At 41.2% G+C, this 27,439-nt stretch overlaps 1 protein-coding gene and 1 long non-coding RNA gene across 7 annotated transcripts in view; one reads left to right on the forward strand and one right to left on the reverse strand.

The window, feature by feature from the left end:
• The window catches only part of NMNAT3 (nicotinamide nucleotide adenylyltransferase 3), a 103,270-nt gene extending 76,966 nt beyond the window's left edge, over positions 1-26,304 (forward strand). For 3 of the 6 annotated variants that reach the window (XM_030816741.1, XM_030816739.1, XM_030816740.1), the window contains exons 3-5: positions 13,403-13,586; positions 18,947-19,029; positions 25,103-26,304. In XM_030816741.1, coding sequence (XP_030672601.1) covers positions 13,403-13,586; positions 18,947-19,029; positions 25,103-25,485 — 650 coding nt within the window. In that variant the 3' untranslated portion in view covers positions 25,486-26,304. Of the gene's footprint in view, positions 1-9,217; positions 9,500-13,402; positions 13,587-16,991; positions 17,041-18,946; positions 19,030-20,392; positions 20,520-25,102 lie in introns of those variants that run through there. The other 3 variants (XM_030816744.1, XM_030816742.1, XM_030816743.1) reach the window with 3 other exon arrangements.
• On the reverse strand, positions 13,499-25,110 carry LOC115836320. Its single transcript, XR_004031275.1, has 3 exons — positions 24,738-25,110; positions 14,610-14,668; positions 13,499-13,644 (listed from the first exon to the last, which is right to left on the reverse strand). It is a non-coding gene; the product is annotated as an uncharacterized LOC115836320 (long non-coding RNA).
• Positions 26,305-27,439: the final 1,135 nt, after the last annotated feature.

The raw sequence follows: 27,439 nt of genomic DNA on the forward strand, positions 1-27,439 counted from the left end.
TCGGGGGTAGGTTGTTTAGTAAAAGAAAACAATATAGTCACTTAAGTATTTGGAGGGGAAAAAAAGCAGTTTGATTTCCTACCGCATATATATAACATAAAACCTAAATGTGGAGAATTCCCTATCAATGGCTGTTTCCTTTGACCTGCACCTACCTCCTGGAACTACACAGGCAGTGTATTTCCAGGGGTAGAGAAAAAATTATGGTAGGCCTAAATGTTGCCTTTATCCTTTTGCCATGAGCAAAATAATTAAACAGGACCTACCCAGGCTCTGAGAGGGCCACCCAGCAGCCCATAAGGGACAGACAGACCTTTCTGGAAAAGGCTGACTCATCAGAGAAAAGCCATAGGTCATATGAAAAGGGACTGCAGTTCCCAAGTAGGGACCAGGCAGCAGATTCAGGGCAAGTGGCTCTCCATTTAAGAATATAAAATTTTTAAATTTCTGGTTCTCCATGAGACTCAACAGAAAAATGTGATAATAGCAAAAGAACAGCCTGTCAAGAAAAAGGTGCAGTCTGTGGACAGTGAAATGCTTTGGGAATGAAAATCCCATTGCCCAACTAGTGCTCAGGGAGGGCAGCAGGAAGGCTATTTCTGGCACTAAATAGAAAATTAGAACACAAGTCCCAGGAATTCTTCCAGAACTCAAGAAAAAGATAAGGGGATGATAATTATGAGATGAGACATACAGAATTGATGCAAGACAATAGAGCAGAGGTGTAATAACAACCCAGAAAATGACAGAATAAATGATCCCTGAGATGAAGACCTGAGGCTTTACTTCACAGGGAGTGGGGAAACTTAGTCATTCTAAGACCTGGGCCTAATTCCTACCAGCCAGACACGAGTTGAGTGAAAGGGAAATCGTGATTTGGAAGACAGTCCTCTCTATATGATTGCCAAAAATACCCAACAGGCAAATATTTAATATATAGTCAACCCTCCATATTCATGGGTTCTGCATCCCCAGATTCAACCAACCACAGATAAAAGAAAATCAGGGGAAAAAATACTGTCATTATTCTCTAAACAATACAGTATAACAACTATTTACATAGCATTTACATTGTATTAGATATTATAAGTAATCTAGAGATGAAGTATACAGAAGGATGTGTGTAGGTTATATGCAAATATTACACCATTTTATATAAAGGAATTAATCATCTGTGAATTTTGGTATCCATGGGAGGTCCTAGAACCAATCCCCCATGGATACCAAGGGATGACTATACTTATTAACATAGTTCATATGTGTCAATAGATAGATGATCAATGAATGTGAGCAGGCAGTTCATAAAAGAGAAATAGAAATGTCTAATAAGAAATTTAAAATCACATCTGTAATTTTAAATGCAAATTGTAAACCACGAAATATTCCTACAGACTGGCAAAGGTGTTTTTAAATGGACAGTCCCAGTATGGCCTGACGCAATGAGATGGCATCTTTCATACCTGCTGATGACTTTCTCTTCTTGTTCAGAATTTCTGAAAAGCAGTTTAGCAAGATATAGCAAAACGCCCCCAAAATTTTCAAGTCAGTAATTTTCTTTCCAATAATTTATCTTTAAAAACTATCCAAGACTTGGAACCAAGATCTACAAAGATAGTCATATTTGGATTCTAATGCAAATTTTTTTATATATTTTTAATCCATATCATTATGCAGCTATTAAAAGTGATGTTTTCAAGAGTGCTAATGACCAAGAAAAACACTTATGATATAATCTAAATAAAGAAGAATTAAAAGTGAATTTATATGATTTGAAGAAAAGTATACAAAAAAATACAAAATGAACTATAATATAAACCATATTAACATCTTAGATATGTTTTATTAACTTTTTATCCTTCACTTTTCAGTAGACTATAATAGTTCTACAGCATGCATTAATTTTTAAGCTTATTTTATATATCATATTTATAAATTTATTAGATAATAAAAGTTGTTACTCTAAGGCTTACAGTGTTATTTGTTCCATCCTCATTTCTGATTCCTGGTTCCCAGAGCAATCACTTATGACTCTTTCAGATGTTTTCTCTGGTACTTGACTCCGCATTTCCAAATAACAAGCTTATACTGTTATATCTTGTTTTTTCAGATTTAGATAATATATCTTGGCTTCCTTCAGGAAAAATGAAGATTTCACTCTCTCACACCTCCACCCTCCCATTCACAGCTCGCCTCCACCACATGCTCCCAAATTGATTAGCTCATAACTTTGGGTTTGATTCATATTATTGTTCACATTTATGTCTGTGTAAATAGTGTCAACAAAACCATGCAGTGCACTATGATTCCATTGCCTCCCATATAAACTTTGGGTTTTTTCCTAGAGTTAATAATTGTTCATGTATTTGTTGCCTTAGTTCCTTAAGCCTATCATTAATTCAGGCCCAATTTTACCAAAAGATCTCTAAAACTCTTCTTAGTACAGGCAAATTCATCAGATGATCTGTCTGCTCCATTTTGTATCTGTCCATATCCCTCCTGAAGCCCTCCAGGTCCTAGCTGGACATCCAGCTCTCTGTACCCACTATACTGTCATCCTGGGATTACCTTTCACTGTCTCCCTGGGGATTCTCTGTGCCTGTTTCCTGATTCAAAACCCTTGTTTCTTGGATCCCATGCCTTCTGCTTTTGGGTTTACTCTCTTATTTGGGTGGTGGAGTGCGTCTTCTGGCATCTTTGTGAGAAAGGGTATAGAGGAGGTAAATTTTCTGAGACCTAGCACGTATGAACACAACTTCATGCCATACTTCAGAGGGCAGCAAACCACAGCCCACAGCCAAATCTGACCCATAGCCTATTTTCATTCATGTTGTGAGCTATGGGATGGTTTGCTTACATTTTTTAAATGGCTTTTAAAATTATGCAACAAAGCTTGTATGTGGCCCATAAAAACTGTATGTGGCCTGCAAAGCCTAAACTATTTACTATCTGTCCCATAATGGAAAAAGCCTGCTGACACCTGTTCCAATTGATTGGTAGTTTGGCCAAATGTAGAATTAAGGTTGGAAATGATTTTCCTTTAACATTTTGAAGACTTCCCTCCACTGTCTCCTGGATTCAAGACTTGCTATTGAGAAATCCAATGCTATCCTGCTTTCCAGTTCTGTATGTTAAACCTCTGGTTTTCTCTTTTGAAACTTTCAGGACCTTCTCTTTAAACCTACTCATCTAAAATCTTATAATGTTTTGCCATTGTGTGAATCTTCTTTTATGCCAAATGTTGATTCTCAGAGGACCATTGATTCTGAAAATGTATGTCCTTCTAGTCTGAGAAAATAGAATGTCTTATTTATTTGATAATTTCTTCAGTTTTCCTGTTCTCTTTCAGAAATTTCTATTAGTTCAGTGTGTACCTCTTATATTAAACCTCTAGTCTTTTCTTCTTTGTACTATACAATTCCTGCAAATGCTGCATACAATTTCTGCATTGCCTTTGTATCCTCCAAGTTCCTTTGCTCCTGGTGGCTGTTTTAGTCTCTGTCTTTCATGGTAAGCACCTTTCCAAAATTTGTCTCTTCCTAGACTGTCCACTCATGGTTGCAAATCAGGCCCTAAATGCAGGCTAGAAGCTCTGGATGTGAATGTAAAGCTGGTAGACCTCATGGTTATATGATCAGGCCCTAGGTTCAAGACCCCCAAATGTGTATAGGTGTTGGTGTCTTTTCCTAGGTAGGTCTGTTCCCCAGAGAGACATTCTGGGAAACATACTTAATCTTTCTGTCTTAAAGATGTTACTTCCCCTCCCTCAGCTGTGCCTATATTTGAGAATAAAGGTTCTCTCTGGTCCAACCCAGGCAGAAAGCAGATATCCACCCTTCTGCCACAATGGGAGGATAACGTAGGCGATTGGAGGCTGGGGTGGATCTAAGGACTCTTCATACAAACTCTCAACTGGCCCTCCTGTTTTCAGGCCCTCTGGCACCCCCACCTGGAGAGGTTCTTGGCTCCTCCAATTCCTGAGCCACTCCGGGCCTCTGCTACTGCACAGCTTGCCTCTTACTGCCTTCCCTGCATGCAGAAGACTCTGCTTGGTTTGTTATCATTTTTTATCAGCTCTCCAGTGTCCAAAATGTTTTGCATTTTCCCAACTATTGTCTCCTTTTGCACTCTCTTTGCCCTTGTGATTTCATACTTTATTTATTCCTTTATTATCATTTTCTTAGTTTTCAGAGAGGGTAGAGATAAACAAGGAATTCTGTCTGTAAGGATGGTATATCTTCATTCTAACTAATGTGCTCGTCGTGTTACCCAGAACGAAAAGACAAGTTCATGTCCTTAAGGAGTGCTCAGTGTCATGGGAAAGGCACAGGCAGATGAATCATTTTCATACAGGTGCTGTCATGGAGATGTGTCTGAGCAGCAGAAGGTCACAGGAGAAGTATCTGCATCTAGTAGGGGAGGGGCTGGGAGGGTCACTGGGATTGTGGCCAAGAGCAGTGGGGAAGGGCAAAGGCTTGGACTTACGACCATTTGGAGGGCAAGAAGGAGTTTTAGATCAAATTGTTATTTTTATTGACTCTCCTCTCCTGGGTGCTATAAAAAAGCATTGATTTCTCAATGCAGGGCCTGCCCTATCAAGATGAGCTAAACCATCACAGGTGACACCTGGGTATCCAACATGCCCAGCAGAGCTGCCTGGAGAGAGCCCTGTCCTTCCACCATTTTCTTCTATAAAATAGAAATTAATGTGAAGGCTAAATGTATGTAAATTGCTCAAGAAAGTCAGCACCCAGCAGGAGTTAGTCCTCCGAACCCCCATTTCTTTTCAACAGGAAGAGAAAAAGAAGGAGCATGCATGTCCCATGTATAACATGAGCTCAGATGTGCAGAAAGATAACTTACTTTGCTTTCTATAACATTCAACTTGATCTTAAGCCACCATTTCCATGAATTGTGAAAAAATTTGCCACTTCAAGGGGTTCCTGAAGTGGTAAACTTTTTAATTTTCAACGTAGTCTTTTACAGGTTAGTTATTAATCAAGTACATTTTTTCCTGCCTACCTCCCCAAGAGTGCATTAAGCATCCTGGATGGCTTAGCATCCTGGCTTCCAAAACAGGGCAGCTGCCCTCACTACTTTCTAGCCAAGGGATCTGTCCTTAATCTTAGGCACTGGCATCTATCCACTCTCGCTCCACTATTGAAGCCTCCTCAGCTTCTCTTGTCTCAGGCATTATATCCCTGCTGTCTGGACCTGTGCCTTGGCTCCCCCTGGTACTGTCAATGCCTGGCTTTGGACTGTACTCCCTATACCCTGTATCTACCCGCTAGTAGCCCAGGCACCTGCTGACTGCCAATTCTCAGCCTTCTTCACTATTCCTCTCTAGGAGACTTAGAATTGCTGTGGATCTGTGCCATGCCCTGCCAAAGCTGAAGGAGGGTGTTCTGAAGCTCTCTCTGCTATACACACCACATGCCATTTCTATTCTGTCAGTGCCGTTGTGTATTGGCACAGGGCAATGCAAGGTGGTCTTCCAGAATTCCAGGTGGGAAGCAAAATATAAACTCCACTGCTCTACCATTGCCAGATTTAACTGGGCCTCTTAACTATGCCCTCCCAAACCCCAATACAAATTAGGTTTATCTCTGCAGGGTATGAGAGTATAGGGAGCAGGCCTAATGCCTGTCTAAACTGTCACCACAGACATTGTCTATCAGGCTCTTCTCTGCCCTTCTGCCCATTCTTCCACCTCACCTCACCCTCAGGCCAAAAAGGGCCTTTTGTTTTCATTTTCACATTCTTTTCTTTTTACTGCTCTGTGGGCTTTAGTGAAACTGAGCGCTCTGATTCTCTGGGTTTTCTGGTTCTTGATTATTTTAAGAGTAACTTTTGGAACTTAAATAAACCTTTTCTCTCTCAATATAGCCTGGCTCTTTTAAATGAAAGCTTTAACCTTCACAAGCATTACATCTGAAATGAGTTTCAAGAGCCAGTTGTGGGAGTCAAAAACTGAATATGACCTCCTTGCTCTCAGCTGAGTTCTGCCATCCCCTTGAAGGAGGGGGTACCTCAGCCCTCAGGAAGGAGAGCCTGGGCCTGCCAGGATTACCATGGATGGAAAATGCTTCCAGTTTCCAGGGGGGCAGGCTACACTCTTAGGATCAACTTTTCCATTAAAACAACAAAAAGTGGTGGGTAGCACGTTTTCCACACTTCACCTTTTTTAAACTTTTATTTTGGGTTCGAGGGTACATGTGAAGGTTTGTTATGTAGATAAACTCATGTCTCAGGGGGTTTATTGCACAGATTATTTCATCACCCAGGTATTAAGCTTAGTGCCCATTAATTATTTTCTCTGCTTCTCTCACTCTCCACCCTCCACCCTCAAGTAGACCCCAGTGTGTGTTGGTCCCTTCTTTGTAATCATGAGTTCTCATCATTAGCTTCCACTTAGAAGTGAGAACATGCAGTATTGGTTTTCTGTTCTGCTTCTGTTTAGCAAACTTCACTTTTAAAGCTAAAAAGCTGAGAGATAAACACCTGTAACCATGAGAGGTTAGCAGGCTATGGGAGCACCAGAGCCACTGGTGCCCTGTTGATCACTTGCCAGAACTTCTCACTTAAGCTTTGAATCGGCAGCCATGCAAGTCGGGAAGAACAGAATTCACAGGCTGGATCCCTTCCAAACTGAGAGGCCTCAGAGTTGACTTCCCCTACATTAAGCTGAACCCACAAGGAGCTATACCCTCAGTGGTAAGGTAAACTAGATCTTAATTCACCTTTTCCCCTAATCCTAGAGAACTTCTGAGAAGCCTTAGTGCCTTAGTGCTGAGACAAGCAAAAGAGGAAAAGTGAAAGAATAAAATATCCCTAGGAAGAAGCAGCCACACATGAGTCCTTGCTCAGATTTGAAACTCCCATCCTGGAGTAGCCAAAAAAACTCAAGCCAGGAATTTGATTTTAGGTTATTCATGAGTTTTAATAATTCTAGGTGCCTGGCAAAAGCAAATATGAAGTGTCTCTGGAATATCTATCTTAGATCTGGAGGATCTTTCACAAATAACTGCTTAGGAGCATTCACCAGAAAACATTCAAAAATAACTAGGCACAAAATAAAACAATATGACTAAGAACTATCAGAAAAAACAGACAACAGAAATAACCTGTACAGACTTTGAAACTGGCATTGTATGATACAGATTTTAAAAGCAGTATTCATATCTAAAGAAAAAAGAAACTATAGAAAGTCACCAGATTTGATGAAAAACTCATCAGAATTTCTAGAAATTATGACCAAAATAAACAAAATTAAAAGTTCATTGAAAGCCCATTAAATGTGTGCACGCCAAAAACAGGATCCCAAAATACATGGAGCAGAAACTGATAGAGCTGAAAGGCAAAATAAACAAATTCGCAATTATAGGTAAAGACTTCAACACCCCACAACTGCCAATTACTACTGCTAGACAGAACTACTGGACAGAAAATCAGCAAGGATATAGAAATAAAGACACTCAACAACAGCATCAAATTGATGTGTAATAGAACTCTCCATCATCCAACAACAGCAGAATATATATTTTTTTCAAGCACCTATGGAATATTCACTAAGATAGGTTATATTCTGAGCTATAAAACAATCCTGAAAATATATGAAAAAAAGTTGAAAGTATTAAAAAGAAAAATGGAAAATCCACAATCATAGTGAGAGATTTTAACATGCCTCTGTTTATAACTAATAAAAGAGGCAGACAAAAAAATCAGAACATAGATTTAAGCAAAACAATTAGTAATTTTGACTGAATGGACAGAACAGTACATTTGACAACCATAGAATATGCATTCTTTTTAAGCACACATAGCACATTTACCAAAACTCCCCATATACTAGGACATCAAATATCAACACATTTCACAAGATTGAATCAATATAGAGTATATTCTCTGACTGCAGTACAACTAAGCTAGAAATCAATAACAAAAGAACCAAAAATCACAATATGTTTGGTAATTAAAAAAAATACTTCTAAATAAGTCATGGATCAAAACAGACATCATAATGGAAATTAGAAAATGCTTTGAACTGAATGATCATGAAAACACTACATATCAAAATTTGTGGGATTGCTTAGAGGGCAATTTTATAGCCTGAACTGTATATAGTAGGAAATAAGGATGTGAGGGTGATCTGGCTGAGACATCTGTCACCCCATTGATCGCCAGAGTTGATTCGGCTGAACTGGCTGGCGAGGCGGGTTCCCCTTCCTCCCTCACCGCTCCATGTGTGTCCCTCCCAAAGCTGCGTGCTCGGCTGAAGAGGATGACCATCCCCGATAGAGGAGGACCGGTCTTCAGTCAAGGGTATACAAGTAGCTGCACTCCTCTGCTAGAACCTCCAAACAAGTTCTCAAGGAAAGAAGGCAGACTGCAAATTAATTAGTTAGGCGTACATCACAAGAAATTAGAAAAAGAATAGCAAAATAACACCAATAGAGTAGAAGGATAGAATTATTTAAAATAAGACCAGAAATTAGTGAAACAGAAAGCAAACCTTCAGTAGAGAAAACCAATATGCCAGAAGTTGGTTCTTTGAAAAGAACCAACTAATGAAATGACAAGCCTCTAGCAATATTGCCCAAGGAAAAAGAAAGAAGTCACAACCAACATGCGGAATGAAAATGGGCATCACTGCAGATGGTACAGATAAAAGACATTAAACAGATAAAAGAATATCATACCGTCTGGTCCGTGCGCGATCACGGCCCGGCACGTGGCTCGGGCGGAGCTGGAGACGCGTGGAACTGTTCGAGGGCTCGCAGTGCACCTGTGATATGTGTTTTAGAAGTAGCTGTTAAACTTTTGTTTGAATGAAGACTGTCTCTCAATCCACCTCTATTTCTCAAACGAAGTGAAGAAAATAAATCAAAATTTGTGGAAACGAAACAGTCACAAACTACTTCCATAGCTTCAGAAGATCCCCTTCAAAACTTATGTTTAGCATCTCAAGAAGTTCTTCAAAAAGCTCGGCAAAGTGGGAGATCAAAATGTCTCAAATGTGGTGGTTCCAGAATGTTCTACTGCTATACATGTTACGTTCCAGTTGAAAATGTTCCTATTGAACAGATTCCACTTGTGAAGCTTCCATTGAAGATTGCCATCATTAAACATCCAAATGAAACAGATGGTAAAAGTACTGCTATACATGCAAAACTCTTAGCATCTGAATTTGTAAACATTTACACATATTCTTGTATTCCAGAATATGAAGAAAAGGACCATGAAGTTGCACTCGTTTTTCCTGGACCTCAGAATATCTCAATAAAAGATATTTCTTTTCATCTGCAAAAAAGGATTCAAAATAATGTTAGCGGCAAAAATGATGACCCTGACAAGTCATCTTTTAAATGCAAAAGAACTGAAGAACAAGAGTTCTGTGATTTGAATGACAGCAAGTGCAAAGGCACAACACTGAAAAAAATTATATTTATAGATAGCACCTGGAACCAAACAAACAAAATATTCACTGATGAGCGACTTCAAGGTAAAAAAATATATATTTTTTGGACTGCTCCTCCCTCAGACTTATTTTGAAAAATCTTCAAACTTACAGATAATTTGAAAGAAGAGTTGCATTGAATACCTATATATTTTGCCACATTTATTTCTCTATTTCTCTTTATTATACATATGAGTGTGTATTTACTTATTATATATATTTTTCATTGATCAATTGAAAGTAAGTTTCAGGCTTTGTAACACTTCACCCTTAAATATTAAGTGTACATTTTCCTTTTTTTTTTTTTTTTTTTTGAGACAGTCCCACTCTGTTGCCCAGGCTGGAGTGCAATGGTGCAATATTGACTCACTGCAACCTCCTTTTCCTGGGTTCAAGTGATCCACCCACCTCAGCCTCCCAAGTAGCTGGGATTACAGGTGCCCACCACCACACCTGCCTGAATTTTGTATTTTTAGTAGAGACGGGGATTTGCCACGTTGGCCAGGCTGGTCTCAAATTCCTGACCTCAGGTGATCCTCCTGCCTTGGCCTCCCAAAATGCTGGGATTACAGGCATGAGCTACCACGTCCAGCCTAAGTGTACGTTTTCTAAGAATCAGAATATTCTCTTATATTAATAAAGAATGACATCTCTTTTATAAACACCCTAATGGTGAACACATTTACTAAGAAGTTAGATCTTCTCTTTTGTTTTTTGCCTTACATGTTTTTCGTTGTTGTTGTTGTTGTTTTTTGTTTTTTTTTTTTTGAGAGGGAGTCTTGCTCTGTTGCCTAGGCTGGCAGTGGTGTAATCTTGGCTCACTGCAACCTCTGCCTCCTGGGGTCAGGCGATTCTCCTGCCTCAGCCTCACTAGTAGCTGGGATTACAGGCACACACCACCACGCCCAGCTAATTTTTTTGTATTTTCATAGAGACAGGTTTCACCATGTTGGCCAGTCTGGTTTCAAACTCCTGACCTCAGGTGATCCACCCACCCTGGCCTCCCAAACTGCTGGGATTACAGGCATAAGCCACCACACCCAGCCTGCCTTACAGTTTTTAAAAATAACTTTATTGAGGAAGAATTAACATATAATAAACTACATATGTTTCAAGAGTATTAAAGTTTTCTCATATGTGTACAGCCGTGAGACCATCACTACAAGTTAGAAAATGAACCTGTCCATCCCCTGCCAAAGTTTCTGCCTGGCTTTTATGCTCCTTCTCATCCAGCTTTCCCCACAGCACACTTCCACACTCTCCAACCCCATCTCTAATCAATGATCTATAGCTAATCGTTATAGATTAGGTGCATTTTCTGGAATATTATATAAATTGAATCATATAGTATGTACTCTTTTCCTTTTTTTGGTTTGGCTTTCTCACACAAAATAAATAACTTGACACTCATTTTTGTTGTAGCATGTATCCATAGGTCATACATTTATTGCCAAGTAGTATTTCATTGTATGGATATGCTACAATTAGTCTTATCTGTTTATCTGTTGATGGACATTTACACTGGTTGTTTCCCATTTTCTACTACTTCAAATAAAGTTGCTATGACACTTGTGTTAAAAAAAAAAAAAGATTTTCTCCTGTATAATAAATACAGTACCATTATCACTCCTAAGAAAATTAATGAAAATTACATAATATCATCTAATATACTGTCAATATTCAAATTTCCCTAATTGACCCAAAAATACCTTTTGTAGCTTCCCCCCATATAGCATTTAAACCCATCACAATTTGGTTATTATGTATCTTTCGTCTCTTTTAATCTAGAGTAGTCCTGTTTTTTTCATGACTTAGACTTTTGTGAAGAGGACAGGTCAATTGTCTGAATGTTTCATTGTGATAAGTTTCAGTCTAAACATGTTGGCTAGGATACTTATAGGTAAGGATAAATCCAGGGTTATCTATGTCTAGTTTATATCTATCATTTGGGTATAATTATTAATAACATGTAATTTCACTCTCAGAAATGAACCTTTTAGCTGATAAATTGTATGGTTAAGCAGTTCATAGGTGAATTCATACTTTACTGTTGTATCAAATTAGGACACACGTAATGCAAATTGTTCTATTATTTGTGATAACTTTCATTACTTGATTAAAGTGGTCATTGCCAAAAAAACAAAAAAAAATCATAACGAACTTTATGCCAGTAAATTTCAAATTTTAGATATGATGAACAAAATCCTGGAAAATGTAAGTTGCCAAAATCATAACGAAGAAGTGAAATTCTGAATTATAATCATTAAGGAAATTAAATCAGTAGTCAAAAATTTGACTACTGAGTCTACTCCCACTCAGGATGGGGCACTGGAGATATTTAGCACCTGCCTGAATTCAGACTGCCAGGTGGCGAGCGTCTGTCTGTATGTGCAACACCACTGCTCTCTCTTACATAGGAATGTACCAGGTCATCCAAGGTATCATCTCTCCTGTCAGTGACAACACAAATTAAACTCTAGCCTCACAAAACTTCACTGGTGAGTTCTACAAAACACTTAAAAAAATATTATTTCAGGCTGGGCACGGTGGCTCATGGCTGTAATCCCAGCACTTTGGGAGGCCGAGATGGGTGGATCACTTGAGGTCAGGGGTTGGAGACCAGCCTAGCCAACATGGCAAAACCCTGTCTCTACTAAAAATTTAAAAATTGGTCAGGCGTGATGGCGCATGCCTGTAGTCTCAGCTACTCGGGAGGCTGAGGCAGGAGAATTGCTTGAACCCAGGAGGTGGAGGTTGCAGTGAGCTGAGATTGCACCACTGCACTCCAGCCTGGGTGACAGAGCAAGACTCTGTCTCAAAAAGAAAGTTATTTCAGTCCTAACACACAAGATCTCTTACAGCATAGAAAAAGAGAGAACTCTCCAACGCTTTTTATGAGGCTAGCATAACGTTGATACCAAAACCCGATTAGGACAGTGAGAGAAAGGAAAATTATAGACCTGTCTTACTACCTAAAAAACAAATTAGCAAAGTGAACCCACCAATACACAAGAAAGGTAATATATCTTGGCCAAATAGGGCTTATCTCAGGAATGCAGTGTTAGTTTAGGATTAGAAAATTAATCAGTGCAATTTACCATATTAACTGAGTGAAGGAGAAAAAAAATCACACAATCAAGAGTTGCAGAAAAATCATTCAATAAAATTCGACATTCATTTATGGCAGCCACTCTTAAATTAGGAATAACAGGGAATGTCTCAAAATAACATATTTGTCAAGATAGACTAGGCCAGCTGCAATAATAAATCCTCCAGTTTTAGGAGCTTAACACACAAAAATTTATCTCTCCCCAGATGAATCCCATGTGGTTTAGACGATCTACAGGGCAGTTATCATTATTAGCGAGCACAGTCCATGTCTATTTCAAAGTACACTTTCCCATTCCATTAGCAGCACATTCCTCCCAGGTCAGTGGTGGCCTGTGCAGTCCATCTACAGCCAATACCCACCAACCCTGGTTCACGCTAAAATCCCATCCCTTTGTCCTTCATCCTCAAAATCCCCATTTGGGCTAAGAAACTATATATAATTTTCATCCTCACATAGAGGGCAAAAATAGTGCCCCTGCTAATTCCCATAGAAGGGGAAGTCATGCTGTTCCTCAACTATATCCTGATCCTAACTGTCCACACTGCTGTATGGGACCCTTGCCTGAGCTCCACCCTCACAGCCTTTGTCTCAGCAGAGAAGCCTTTCTCTCAGTGGTACCCGGGTTGTAGAAGACTCTAGGGGAGAAGCACACGTTCACTACGGTAGCGCCTTTACCCTTGCCTAAGGGAGCTACCCTTTCTCCCCCATGAGAGATTGCCAGAGTGTGCTCCCACTCAGGATGAGGCACTGGAGATATTTAGCACCTGCCCGAATTCAGGCTGCCAGGTGGCGAGCATCTGTCTGTATGTGCAACACCACTGCTCTCTCTTACCTAGGAATGTACCAGGTCATCCAGGGTATCATCTCTCCTGTCAACGACAACTATGGGAAGAAAGACCTCGCAGCTTCTCATCACCGAGTGGCCATGGCCCGACTGGCCCTGCAGACATCCGACTGGATCCGGGTGGACCCCTGGGAGAGTGAGCAGGCACAGTGGATGGAGACAGTGAAGGTGCTGAGGTAATGGTAGTCACTCTCCTGTGTGATGACCAGGGGCCACGGGAGATGTCTGCAGAGCCTGCAGGGTAAAAGGTAGGGCAGATTGTGGGGCTGGGTTTCTGCCAGGCCTTCTCAACAAATATCCAAGAAGCAGTTTCTACTTAGCAGGAGAGAGATCAACAGATTCACATTCTCAGAGAGGTCCCTGAGCAGAAAAATTACAAAACACTGTACTTTCAAATGCACTTTGTGGAAACACCCAACCTTATTTCAGACGACTGTAGCACTGGGGTCTAGCGCCACCACTTAGTAGCTGTGTGACTTTGAGCAAGTGATTTGAAGTCTCTGAAACATATTTCTCACTTACAAAATGGAGACAACAAAACCTAATGAGGATTTTTTTATATGTAAATAACTTTCCTGACCCAGAACTACATAATAATATTCAGTAGGTGGGACCTTTTTTTATTTTTATCATTGTCTAAGTTGAAAACTACATCTATAGAATAAGCTGCCCTTTTTAATTGTATAATTCCTGGGTTCTGTAAACCCAGACTTTTATGTGACATAGAAAAAAAGACTATAAATCTAGAAACAGTTACTCTGGATTATTTTTTCTTCTGGAATTTCTATTTGTATACAGCATAAGTAATAAAACTGTTTAAAACCCCAAGCCAGCCCCGCATGTTAGGGTGGTGGGTCACTAGCCTGTGTCTGCAGACTTTAAGGGGGAAATTGCCAGAGAAGCAGGAAGTCCCACCTCTCCTGGCTCTTGGGATTGTGAGGATGGCCTGCCTCATCACTAATGACAACCAGCTCTGCTGGAAGGGATTGCAAATTGCTGTGTCTTTTGTCTATTTAGAACCACTAGGATTGGCAGGAAATGGGAGGCACAAGGGACAAGGTGGAATGATTGACAGGCCTGTTCATAATGTGTTTTAGTTTTCATTTTTTCGTTGTCTTCAAAATCACTTGGGAGAAAAAGGTTTACCTTTTTAGTAGAGGTAATCATTTAGTTTTTATATCCTCGTTTTTATTACTTACCTTTTACTGCGGAAAGAACTAGCCAGAAGCATTCAGCAGTTACAGTGTTGCTTCAGAACCTGTTGCCAAATTAAAAGGAGAGCCATTATAAAATAATTGTTATGACACATGCTCTTCTTTACTTTTTTTAATGACCCATTAGTATAAACAAAGACCCATATATTGAAAATTATATAAGGAATAAATTGACACCTAGATCATCCTTTTAGAATGAGTCATGCAGTCATTTCTCATTTATCTAGGCTAAGAGAGGGGGAATAGAGGCAAGAGAACAGATCATCCAACAAGTAATTTAGCTTTAATATGTAGGCAGAAACAGACGCTTTCTCCTCCACCCAGTGAGAAGCACTGTAGCCTAGGACACAGGTTTTAGAGCCAAATTTACTAGCTGAATTACTTGATATAAGTGACTTAGCCTCCCTGAGTCTCAATTTCTCACCTAATAAAATGGAAATAATATCACCCACTTCACTAGGATTCCGTGTGAATTAAATGAGATGATGTAGGCAAAATACCTGGTTTATGGTAGGTACTTAATAATGTTAGCTACCTTCCCTGAATCCCTAATGCTGGCCCATAATTTGTCCTCAAAACAGATAAGCCATTCATGGATAAATAGGAGTTGACCATAGTACTATTTATGATTACTTGTGCTTCTGCTGCAAAATACAGGAGTGAGCTAAGATTGTATTGAATGCATTCGTTTTCTTTTTAATTTTTTTTTTTTTGAGATAGGGTCTCAAAAAAAGCTCTGTGGTGATTCCAATACATGGCTAGCCCACCACTTCAGCTGCCAAGTTTATTAATTAAGCTCTGTTGCCCAGGCTGGAGTGCAGTGGCATGATCTCGGCTCACTGCAACCTCCACCTCCTGGGTTCAAGCAATTCTCCTGCCTCAGCCTCCCAAGTAGCTGGGATTATAGGCACACACCACCATGTCCAGCTAATTTTTTGTATTTTTAGTAGAGACGGGGGTTCACCATGTTGGCCAGGCTGGTCTCCAACTCCGACCTCAGGCGATCCACCTACCTCAGCCTCCCAAAGTGCTGGGATTACAGGCATGAGCCACCACACCCGGCCTCTTTTTAATTTTTTTTAAATAACTCCTTTATTCCTGTGTTGCTCAGTATTGGCTTGCACACTAGAATCACCCAGAGAGCTTTTAAAAGTACCCATATCATTGGTCTGGGTTGGGGCATCAGGATTTTTAAAAGCTACCTGGTGATTCTAATATATGGCTAGCTCACAGCTTCAGCTGCCAAGTATATGAATTAAGCTTATGATCAGTACCAAGATGCATCCAAACCAGTGGTCTCAACTCTGGCTGCAGAAATCACTTAATAAGTTTTTTTAAATGCTCACCTCCTCCCATCCACCCCAGAGATTTTGATTTGTCAGGGGTGGGCTCTAAACATTGCTATTTTCATAAAGGTTCCCATATGTATTTTGTGCAACAAAAATTGAGAATCACTGTTACAGTCAACACAGTTTTATCAAATGCTGATTAAGATTTGTAAAATTATTATTTGGAGTAAGTTTCATCTCCAAAATGTACCAATTGCATTTGTGTTTGATTACTAACACTTGCCGAAAATTATCAAAATCAAGGTTTTTGAAGACTGAAAATCCAGTTATAATTGTAAAGTCAGGTGGTTTTAGAAGCATGGTAGAAATCCACCCCATCTTTTGCTCCATTTAGTGTCCTCTTGATAAAGTCCATAGTGAATCTGCATCATAGTGACATAGTAACAAACATCTCTATAATGTAAATTCACTGTAGAGCTTATTGAGGATTCCTTCTTTCCCTATAAGATTGTTTATTTTTATTCTAATTTTTAAAATCTAGGTCAACTTCCATGCCTTTAGGACACTTGATAACATATTTCACTCATCTTCTCCTTGTGTTGTGGGCAAGGCCTTAGTCACATGCCACTTAATGTAATCCATCATCGTCATCATCATCACCCTTTCATGCACCCCTTTGCAAACGTGATCTTGTGTTGTCCTCATTTTACAGATAAAGAAACTGAGGCTCAGAGAGGCTACGTTAATCACAGTCACACACAAATAAACAGGACGTGGAGCTCCCATCTGTGGAGCTCTGAAGCCATGCTTATGGCCATCCTCAAAACAGGGATCTGCAGGCTGGGAACATGATGTGGCTGGCTTTACACCTGCCACAGTTACCCTCCAATCTTTCCTGAAGACCAGTGGGGCTGCTGAGGACACCAAGAACATGCCCCCAGGGTCAGTCCACAGGCCCAAGGTACCACTCAGGCAGGCAGCAAGAAGCAGTAATGGTCATGCCCCATGGAGGCACAGTGGAAGTCCCTGGCAAATGCATGTTGTATTGAAAGTAATTATTTCCACAACAAAGTTCAGAGATCCAGCTACTATTCAAAGTAGGGTCAACCTGAACTAGGACCTTCAAGGTAAGTAAAATGAGAATCACCACCACCTTTTACTGATCACCCTCTATGTGTGCCAAACTCTTTCATGTGTATCTAGTAAGCTCAGCAACTCCAAGAGATAGGTGGGTTTAGCCCTATTTTATATATGAGGACATGGAGATTCAGAAAGGGTCGTAAAATACTTCAAGTCCTACAGTTAGAAAGTGGAGGTGAGACTCAATCTACTTCAGTCTGATATGAGAGCCCATACCAATCCAAGGGTGAATCCTCAGAAATAAAGTTTACCAAAATCAAAGCAGTAAAACAATAATGAAAACACTGAGTCCAGCCAGGCTCTAAGAGGACTGTGCTGAGGCTCTGAGATAATCTAGAAGGGCTTTGAACCAGGTTAAATGTATTCATTCATCCACTCCTTCCATCATTCCTGAATTCAGCAGATTTAAGGAGCATTTTCATAGGTGCTAGGAATATAAAGATGAATTCGGTGAGGTCCCTGTTCACAATCTGGTGGGAAGATAGACTAAGAGTAATGATAATAACAGCTAACACTTATTGGGCTCTTTCTGTGTATGGGCCGGTGCTAAGCATTTCAATTAATCCTCACAATAGCTCTCTGGGGTAGGTTCTGTCGTTATCCCTCATTCTCTAGATGAGGAAACTAGAGACACCAAGACCCTAGAGCTACTAGTTAGAGCCAGAATTCCAACCCAGTCTAATTCTAGAACTTAACACTGAGCCGCCTCCCAATTATAATCAGCAGCAGGCCACTTCCCCAGCATTTGGCAAGGTAGAAGCACTTTTTCATTCACGATCTAGTGATACTCAGTGTAGATAAGGCCAGCATTAACTTTTATGACCAATTTACAGATGAGGTCCATGTGGCTCTGAGAGTATCAATGCTATAGGGTGTCAGGGTCATTCAAGCAAAAAAGCCTGAACTTAAACCCACCCACTCTGGCTGAAAAGCATATGCTTTTCCCACCAGGCACTACTGCCCCCTAAATACAGTTCTAGTAAATGAATAATACAGGAAGTGGAAGTTGGAAGATCAAATTGATACAAGAAGGGGTGTATAATGGTTGCCTGTGTTTGACAAAAGCATATGTAGGTATCTCATGATTTGCAGAAGATAGATTGCTAAAGAAGGCAGGCATGCCAAATTTGTGAAAGTCTAATCATATTTGAAATGCCCAGTGCACTTTGTGTGTACTAACCCCTTTAATCTTCATAACCACCCATCAGAGGTGGGCACTGTCATAATTCTTCACTGGCAGATGCAGCACCATCCACATAGAGACTTGAAATCACCCACCCAGGGTCACACAGCCAGCTGGTGGAGGAGCTGAGATTCAACCCAGGCCATCTGGCTGCAAGCCCTGGCTCTTGGCCGTCACCCTATTGCCTTCTAAAGTACTAGTTTCTAATGAGAGCAGGCAGCTTTCCTGGGAGCTAGCTGTGGGCCATGCACTGTGCCAGTGCTTCATGTGCATGGCTCATTCACCTTCACAAGAGCCTAAAAGTAGGTGTTGTTATCCCTGCTTCTCAAATGAAAATGTGTCTTGAATTCAAGTCTGTCTGATTCTAATAGCCCATGTCCTTAACCCCTACTCAGCAGTGACTCCTTTTTTTTTTTTTGAGAAATATTGAAGAAAATGTTAAAAGAATAAAAATGTACTAATTTCTCTGCCTTCACCCATGTCGCATGGAAGGTAGTAGACTGTCTTGGACAGGACTCTCCATGAAGACCCACATGGCTTTCTGCCCCAGCACCTGGCAATGCCTGCCACAGAGTAGGCCCTCGACAGATATTTGTGGAATGAGTGAACTAAAGTAGATAAAAGCAGGTTGAGACAAAATCTGAAAATCCCTGGGTGGCTTTGAGGGCTGGAGGACAGACATACCCTGAGCCCATATGTTTACAACGCAGGCATCATCGCAGCGAACTGCTCAGATCTCCACCCCAGATGGAAGGCCCAGACCATGGCAAGGCACTCTCCCCGACCCCTGCAGGTGGGTGCTGACCCTCTTGTCTGTAGGAGAATGAGATGTCAGGGATTCTTTGAGAACCGAAGGGGGTAGGGGTGGTCACAGCTGCAGAGGACTTGAGTCCAACCCTCTGGGCACAGATAAGGAATTTAAGGCCTGCCTGGTTGGGATGACACTTCTGAGGTTGAAGTTCAGATTAGACAATCCGCCACCACCCCCTGTAAATGGCTCTGCTAATTTGGGATTTTTTGCCCCAAAGAAGTTTACCTACCCTTGTGACTTGTTCTAATGACATGGATTATAGTCAGGGTCACACAGGGATAAACTGATGAGTGCTGCTGGGTTTCTTTTAAAAGCCTTAGCCTTTTTGAATGTAAAATATGCCATTATAAAACTTGAACAAAGAGACTAAGACTTTATTTATAGCAGAATTACTCAATGGTTCACTCAAAAGAGGAAACCTATTTTTAAGGGAATTTAAAGTTGGTTTGGATTATCCTCTTAATTTGTAAGCCTAAATGTGTAAGCCAAGAAGCGTTGTCACTTCCTGGTGTTTGATAAAACCTTGTTGGCTGTGATTTCACAGTATGAGCTGCCCTGGTGTCAGAGGCAAAATGCGTAACGCTCTCATGCAAATAAGCAGGAGCACCATGCAGCGGTGGGTGTGCAGATTCCAGCAGGTCATCTGCAGAATTTCCTATGGCAGGGTCTCCCGACTTTGGTTGGTGGAGCACTGCTTCCAGATTAGAAGAGTTTAGGAATGCCGAGGTTTAGCACACCTAATGTGGTTTCTCTACTGAAGGACTTTTTAGAGCCTTTACTATGTCCATGTGCATTGTGATTCTACAAGAAAGAGAAATACCTTGCAGTCATTCTTACCACTTTTTTAAGTATGGAACTCTTTCTTTAATATCTGTTAGTATTTTTCAGAACTAGTGCTTCCTAGAGCAAGATTGGGAAACACTCTTCTAAAAAGACTTGGAAATGCTACCAGGCCCTAAAGGTGCCATGCAACAGTCCCCAAATGCTGGCCAAAGGATCACTCACAGCAGTATCCCCTGTGCAGCTTATTAAAAGCACCAATTCCCAGGTGTCTGCCCAGACCTGAGTGGGAGAAGGGCCCAGGAATCTGGATAGTTAATAAGCACTCTGAGGATTTGCTTTACAGCCAGTCTAGGGGGCTGTGCATGAGAGTAAGAATCTAAGAAGCAGTTACAGTGCCTCCTATGTAATTATCTTATATAATGTTTACTGTATTCCTCTGGTCTGTCTGCCTGTCCTCTCCGTTACCTGCATGGGCTCCTTCCCACCCATCCCCCCGTAAGCACAGTGCCCAGTATTCATTATCAGCCTCTCCCTTCTTTCTGCATCATCTCTGGCTCAGCAGGCATTCTTAAAAGGATTCTACAGACACTTTTTGAGCACCTCACTGGAACAGACTCTGGGCTTAGGCTGAGAACAGAGACAGCCAGCCCCAGCCCCCACCTCAAGCTGGAGACAGGGTATGAATGGAGGTGAGTCCAGGCATGAATTAGGAAGGCTGCATGGAGGAGGGGGCACCTGCACTGAGACTTGCAGGATGACTGGATTATTGAGGTTGGGAGACATTACTGGGCCAAGGGGCAGGCTAAGCAAAGCACAAGGGCGGGAGACAGCGTAAGTGTGAGGCACTCCATGCCACTAGAGCAGACTGGAGCCTCCAGTGAGAGGCAGGGGCAGCCAGAGTGACTCAGGAGGGACAACACACTGAGGCTCCCATCCTCTCACACTTCACCTCTCTGCATATGCTTCCAGAATCCCTGTCTCAGCTTTTTGCCTGGCCTGCCCCTCCTTCCTCTTAATTCTTGGTTCCCCTATTGAAAACCTATCTGTCTGTGAGGCTCAGTTCAGAATTCACCTTCCCTGTGGAACCAGCCCCAGCTGCTCTCATTAATATGAGCTGTCTCCCTCTGCCAAAGCCCACTCCAGGTTCTTTCCAGAATCATTTTTCTAGGGGCTACCAGCTTAATCTGATTGGCCCTATATTGTTAAGGGCCTCTTTCTCTCTATTCAGACCCTAAATCCCACTCATCTTGTTCTATTCTAAAGTAGCTATTTTTAAAAAAGGAAGTTTACATGAAATGAAAACTATGTTTTTCAGTTTACCAAAATATATCAGGGACTTTAAAAATCTTTGCACTCCTTGCTTGATAAATTCCCATTCTAAGAATCTGGTTAAGGAAATAATTAGAGATTGGGACAAAGATTTATGCAGAAAGATGTTTATCACAACAGTTTTTACAATGGCAGAAAGTAAAACCAATCTCAATGTTTAAATATAAAGGAAAGAATACATAAATTACACTGTATACGTAGGATAAAGAAACTACATAAAAAGTTTTGATGATGTGAAGAAACACTTATGAAGGAAGTGGAAAAAAATCAGGATACAATACTGCATATAATCTTAAGTATATAAAAATATGACTATACTTCCCATCTGTTTGCATGTCTAAATAGAAAAGACTAAGGAAATACACTAAAAACTGATGGTGTTTTGTAGAAAGCAGAATTATTATTGTTGTTGTTATTCCTGCTTTAAATACTTACATATTTTCCATACATTCCATAATGAACACAGTTTGATGTTTGTAATTGGTGTAAAATGTAGAGCAACTAAAAACAGGAAGGTGGAATTTTTCTCAGCATAAGTTTGGCTTTTGATGAGATGGCATGTGTGTTACTAGTGACATATTCCTAAAGGACCATCTTGTGTGCTGCGTATTTTATTGGTGTGCTGTTATACTCTGGGGTTGCAAATTACATGATGAGCTCAGCAATTTCTGGCTGCCAGAGCCTTGCTTTGCCCATCACTTCTGTGATTTGCGGCCTCCTTGGGCTCACCCAGAGTCATATGGATTGCTACATTCTGGGCTACTTGGGTGTGACACTTTGGGATGGATGATGCCTTCAGTTCTTTAACAGCTGACTCTGTCTGTCTTTTGTGAAGGTAGCCCCTGCCCATGGCTGATGGAACAGAGCACAGCTCAGCCACATTCAGAGGATTCCCTCTCCCAACAGAGCAGGCCCTTTATCTGTTTCCGTTTTATACTGAATGTTCCAAGATGGCCTTGTATGGTAAATTTAGGTGCTGCCTGTCAGATGCTTCATCTCTCGTGTCCTGTTTATACCCAGAAGTCCCAGATTTCTGAGTGTGTCTGTGAGGTACCATGACAGACATCACTGTTGGTGGCAGTGTTCACATGCTGTGCCAGACAGGAAATTTACATTGCATTCTCTCCATCACTCAATTCCCATAACTTCCAAAGAAAGCTTTACTATCCCCATTTTATGGCTGAAGAAACAGGCCCATAGGCTTAGTAATTTTCCCAAGGGTACCAGCATATTTAAAGTTGAACCCAGAGCTGACTGACCTCAAGATTGGTGTTCTTTGATCTCACAGACTTAGGACAACCAAACTTTCAAAGATCCTAGTGGCACTTCCCTCACCGTCTATGTAAATTTCAGCTTTATCTGCCTTTCAAAGCCCTTAGCTACTCAAAGGTAGAGCACACTGCCCCCAAAATGCCCATGGACATCCTGTTTGTTTATGTATCTGTATCACTGTTAGGAGAAATCATATTGATTTCTTTATACTACACCCTGGAGTTACATACTTAGGACTTGGATAGAGTCACTCAGTCTAAAAATGTTCTAACAGTATTGTAAACGGATTTGGAAGAGATGTGTGAATGCGTTTGTGAGCCCTGAAGACAGGACTGCCAGGAATTGGAGGTCTGAGGCCCATGTTGCCCGAGAAGTGATCTATCACATAGTATTGTCATCATGGAATAACAGGCACCACCAGCCTCACAGACATGCCTTTGATTTGAGGGGCAGGGGAGGTGTGGGCACTTGTTCCTTCTAGGCAAGGCTCAAAGTGAATAGTATTCCTTACTGTCATTGTTAATGAATCAAACAGTACCCAATATTGAAACTGACATGCAGAAATTGTCTCCACAAAAAAATCTATTGGAAAAAGAAGGTGGTATCTTCTCTGTTCTCTGACCTGTAGGAAGAGAGGGGGTGTGTCCCAGGTCCCAGCAGATCCTGGAATGAAATGCACATCATAGTACCTCCCCCATAGGAAGACCACATAAAACTACCTAATTGTTTGAAAGACCAAACACTGTTCTCCTTTATACTACACTGGTTGGATAGATAAGAAATTGGAGTAAAGCTTCACAGATGCAGAACCGTTCAAATATACATATATGTTGTGAGCAATGGGACCAGCCCAAATTAGTGAAAAGTGTGAGTTACTGAATAATTGTTAAATGCAGTTTTATTGGTTTAAAAAAGCCAGACACTGGGAGATAATTCATAAATTTTGAGTGGGTGTTTCTATGAATAGAGTGGTAGATACATGAGTAAATGGATAAGTGAATGAATGAATAAATGAAGGGTAATATCCTCATTTTAAAGTTGAGATCACATGAGGTATTGAACGGCAGAACCAGAATTTGGGTCTAAGGTGTCTGGCTCTAGAGTCTTAGTTTGTAATCACTAAGAGTTCATACATGCATGAATGAAGGAATGTTTGAATATCATTTACTAGACCAGTATTATGCCACTAGAGCATTTGAAAAGGGTGTTTCTGTGATTGCATATGTTGCTTTAAATGAGTCTAGAGCTCATCATCTCATGGATGGGGAAACTGATACCCAGAGAAAGAAAAGTCTTGGCTCTGGCCGTACAGCAGCCTGTGCCCAGTTGAGGCCAGGACTGAGACTTCTCCATGATACCTCCAGTCTCTCACTTTCCATTCCACAGTTGCTCCAGTGCTTTTGTATGAACTTGTCTCTCTGGTCCACATTGGGATTCCTTCAAAGGTGCCACCTTAGAGGATCCTAAACTGACCATTTACACCAAGTTTTTCTCCAGTATGGTAGCCCTGGAGCCTCTCCTTACTGAGACTTTGTGGTGACTGACAGGTACCAGTACTCTGGGACCCCAGTCTTTGCCATTTACTGAAGCTGGGATCAGCTTCTGGAAGAATCAGAGACCCTGCAGCTTGTTTCTAGCATAGACTTGAATTTCCTTTGCTGATTAGCTCACCAAGAGGGACACAGATAGTGCCAGGAAAATCAGTCTGGGACTCTAGGAAAGGCTTCTCTAGTATGATGCAAGTACAGATTCCCACCAGCAGGCAGCAGCAGAACCCAGCAGTTACAAATGCCACACCTGGAGGATGGCTGCCTGGGTTTGACACCTGACTTCTCTGCCTAACTGAGTGACCTCAGGCAAATCACTTATCTCTCTCTGCCTCAGTTGCCCCCTCCATAAAATGGGCACAACAATACTCACCTCATAAATTGTTCTGGGGTGCATATGGTATTATACACGTAAAGAACTTAGTAGTAGCGCCCATAGTAATCTCCCAATAAATGTTATGTATTATTTCATTATCACAATTAGCATTTTGTTAGAACACATTCCAAAGGATTATCCACATTAAGCATTGTTCTAGAGCTTTGTTTTAGTGGAAACTGAAACGAAAAGGCCACCAGCTGGAGTCTTAGAGACCTTTTGTTTATCCAAAGAGCCTTTATAATTAATGTTTATAGTAGATTTTTATATAAAAGTGCCAGGTACTAGCTCCTAGTAACACAAGGGCTGAAATGGATTTCAAATAGGACAGTGACTTGTCCAAGGCCCACAGCTTGTTGGTCTCAGAGCTTTCAGAACCTTACCTCCCATCAGAAGACACAGTACTGGGTACAGCACAGCCACCTTTAGAGCACTCTGCCTTGGTCCAAAGCAACCACAGACAAACTTCCGTTAGAACACTGGAAAAAAAAAAAATTCATATTACTTGGCACTTTTCCAATATTAAACAAAAGATGTATTGATTAAATCATTACTTACAACTGTATTCCCTGAAATGGCTGTAGATTCATTTACATGCTTTTTCTTTTCAAGTCATGAACATGGAGACACTGAGTTCTCGATACATTCCAAGAAAAGCATTTTGTGAGACTTTCCAACAGAATATGATGTTGTCTTTCCTGGCAGTGACCCTTCTGTAACTTTACTGGGTCCATCCTTGTTTTTGCAGCTGCGCCTGAACTGAAGCTTCTCTGTGGGGCAGACGTCTTGAAGACCTTCCAGACCCCCAACCTCTGGAAGGATGCGCACATCCAGGAAATAGTGGAGAAGTTTGGCTTGGTGTGTGTGGGCCGGGCAGGTCACGACCCAAAAGGTTACATTTCAGAATCTCCCATCCTACGGATGCACCAGCACAACATTCACCTGGCCAAGGAGCCCGTGCAGAATGAGATCAGTGCCACGTACATCAGGCGAGCCTTGGGCCAAGGGCAGAGCGTAAAGTACCTGATCCCCGATGCTGTCATCACCTACATCAAGGACCATGGCCTCTACACCAAGGACAGTGCCTGGAAAGGCAAAAGCACTCAGAGCGCTGAGGGCAAGACAAGCTAGGGAGGGGGGACTCAGCACCCACACCTCCTCCAACAAGCTCCTGCTGGGGAGAGGGCTGTTAAGGTTTCTGTTTTACTTTGGTTTTTGCTTCTCCATTTTTCATTTGCTTTATTTCTACAATGATCCTACTTCTGAGGAGTCTTCTGTCCCAGGAAGAGATACCTTCTTTGCGAGAGAGGAAAGGTCTAAATCTCAAGGATAGACATTTATCAAAAAAGTTAAAATGGTGTGGCAGGTCATTAGGATTAGGCAGAATCTCTCAGAGCTGCTGGACAAGGAGGCCTACTTATTTTGTGTGGATGGTAATTATGGCGTACACACTGAATGCAGTTCTGAGCATGGCAGGGGCCCCTGAGGGTCAGATCAGAATTGCCCACAATGCGTTTTTTAACTAGGACCAGGTGCAGCATGCTAGTCTTGATTGGAAAGATTTGACAGGATGCTAATTACTGAACAGTGGGTTTTGTCAACGCCCTGGTTTCAGAATATGAACTGAGGAGTCAAACAGTTGGAAACAGCACATTGCTGATTTACACTGGATCTTGCCTTACAAACCATTGTCTGCCTGCCTAACCAGCCTTTCATAAAATTTAAACAAAACTCTTTCTACGTAGTGATCCTCAAGCAATATTTTTGATACAGCAAGTGTCAAACTTGCTATAGTATAAAAGCCGGGGCTCCTGATTTCCAGGTTTCTAAAAAGGAACTGAGGTAAAACAGATGCCTGACTGTTTTAAAGGATCTTTTTTAATGTTTTATGACTGCCTGTCTGTTTGAATACTGGCAAAGGGATAAATAATAAATTGACATCAAAAAGTACTAATGAAAAATTTCTCTTTTTTCTTCCTTTGTTATATTATTAATGCCTGATGTACCAGCTGTTGCTCTTCTTTTTAGCTGCTTCATGAAATTTGCTACTGTTCCAATTGAACGGGCATGAATTTAAAAGTTTGTGTTTCCAGGTAGTAGGAATGGAGGAAGCAATTGCTTTTCGGTGCCACACAAATGGCCTTCTAAAAGAAAGCACTGGGCCGATAGCTCTTTTCAGGTAGGTCTCTGAAATATTAGAACAGGGGCCTCATGTGCATGTAAGATTTGTCATTCTGTTACCAAATTAGGGAAAGGTTTTGATTGGCCTAATTATGTTTGGGTTTACTCATTATACTTGCTGATCACATGACTGAATGCATTCAGAATTTACGTCTCCATGGTTTTACTCTGGTTCATCCTTGCTACAGGTTTAGTCATGCAGAAAAACAAAGGGCCTGTTAGGAAGAATCTACTTTCTCCCCCCGCAAAACATCTCAGTGTTTGCATATGTGTCATGAAGTGAAGTAGAAAATCAGGATTTTCTGGATCCAGCAAGTTCAGGGTGGGGAGCAGATTTTGATCCCTGCAACCACTGAAGCTGCCAGCCATTCCTCACCCTAAATGAACTCTGCACTCCAAGAGGTCCCTAAGGACCCTGAGAATCCAGGGGGATAGGAATCAGACAGCCTTGTCCAAAAGCTGCCACAGCAAGCTGTGTGACTTTGACTAACTCCCTTCCCCCACTGTGAGCCTCCATTTCCCTGCCTCTAAAATGGGAGGTTTAATCAGACACCTCTGAATTATCTTCTAGTTCTGGTTTTCTAAGACTCTGAGTGCCTCTGACTTCAGCCTACCCAGCCTTCTTTGGATCCAGTACAGGTCTAGCCAGACTAGAAGCTCCCCAGGGGCAGAGAATCTTTGTTTCCAGGGTCCCAGAAAGGGCCCTAATTATATGGATCTCTAATTTCAAATCAATAATTTTTATTCTTATTTCTGGAAAAGGGCCTTCAAAATTATACAAGGTTTTGTCTCTATAAAATGGATTTGTCATTTGCCCTGATGACAGTGTAGACAGAAGGGAAGTGACAATGTATTTGAGACCTGAAGGGTGAGTTCACAAGATCTGGGGATGGGTTGAGGCAGC

This window comes from Nomascus leucogenys, chromosome 8, assembly GCF_006542625.1.
Source record: "Nomascus leucogenys isolate Asia chromosome 8, Asia_NLE_v1, whole genome shotgun sequence".
In the NCBI taxonomy this organism is placed as follows: Eukaryota; Metazoa; Chordata; class Mammalia; order Primates; family Hylobatidae; genus Nomascus; species Nomascus leucogenys.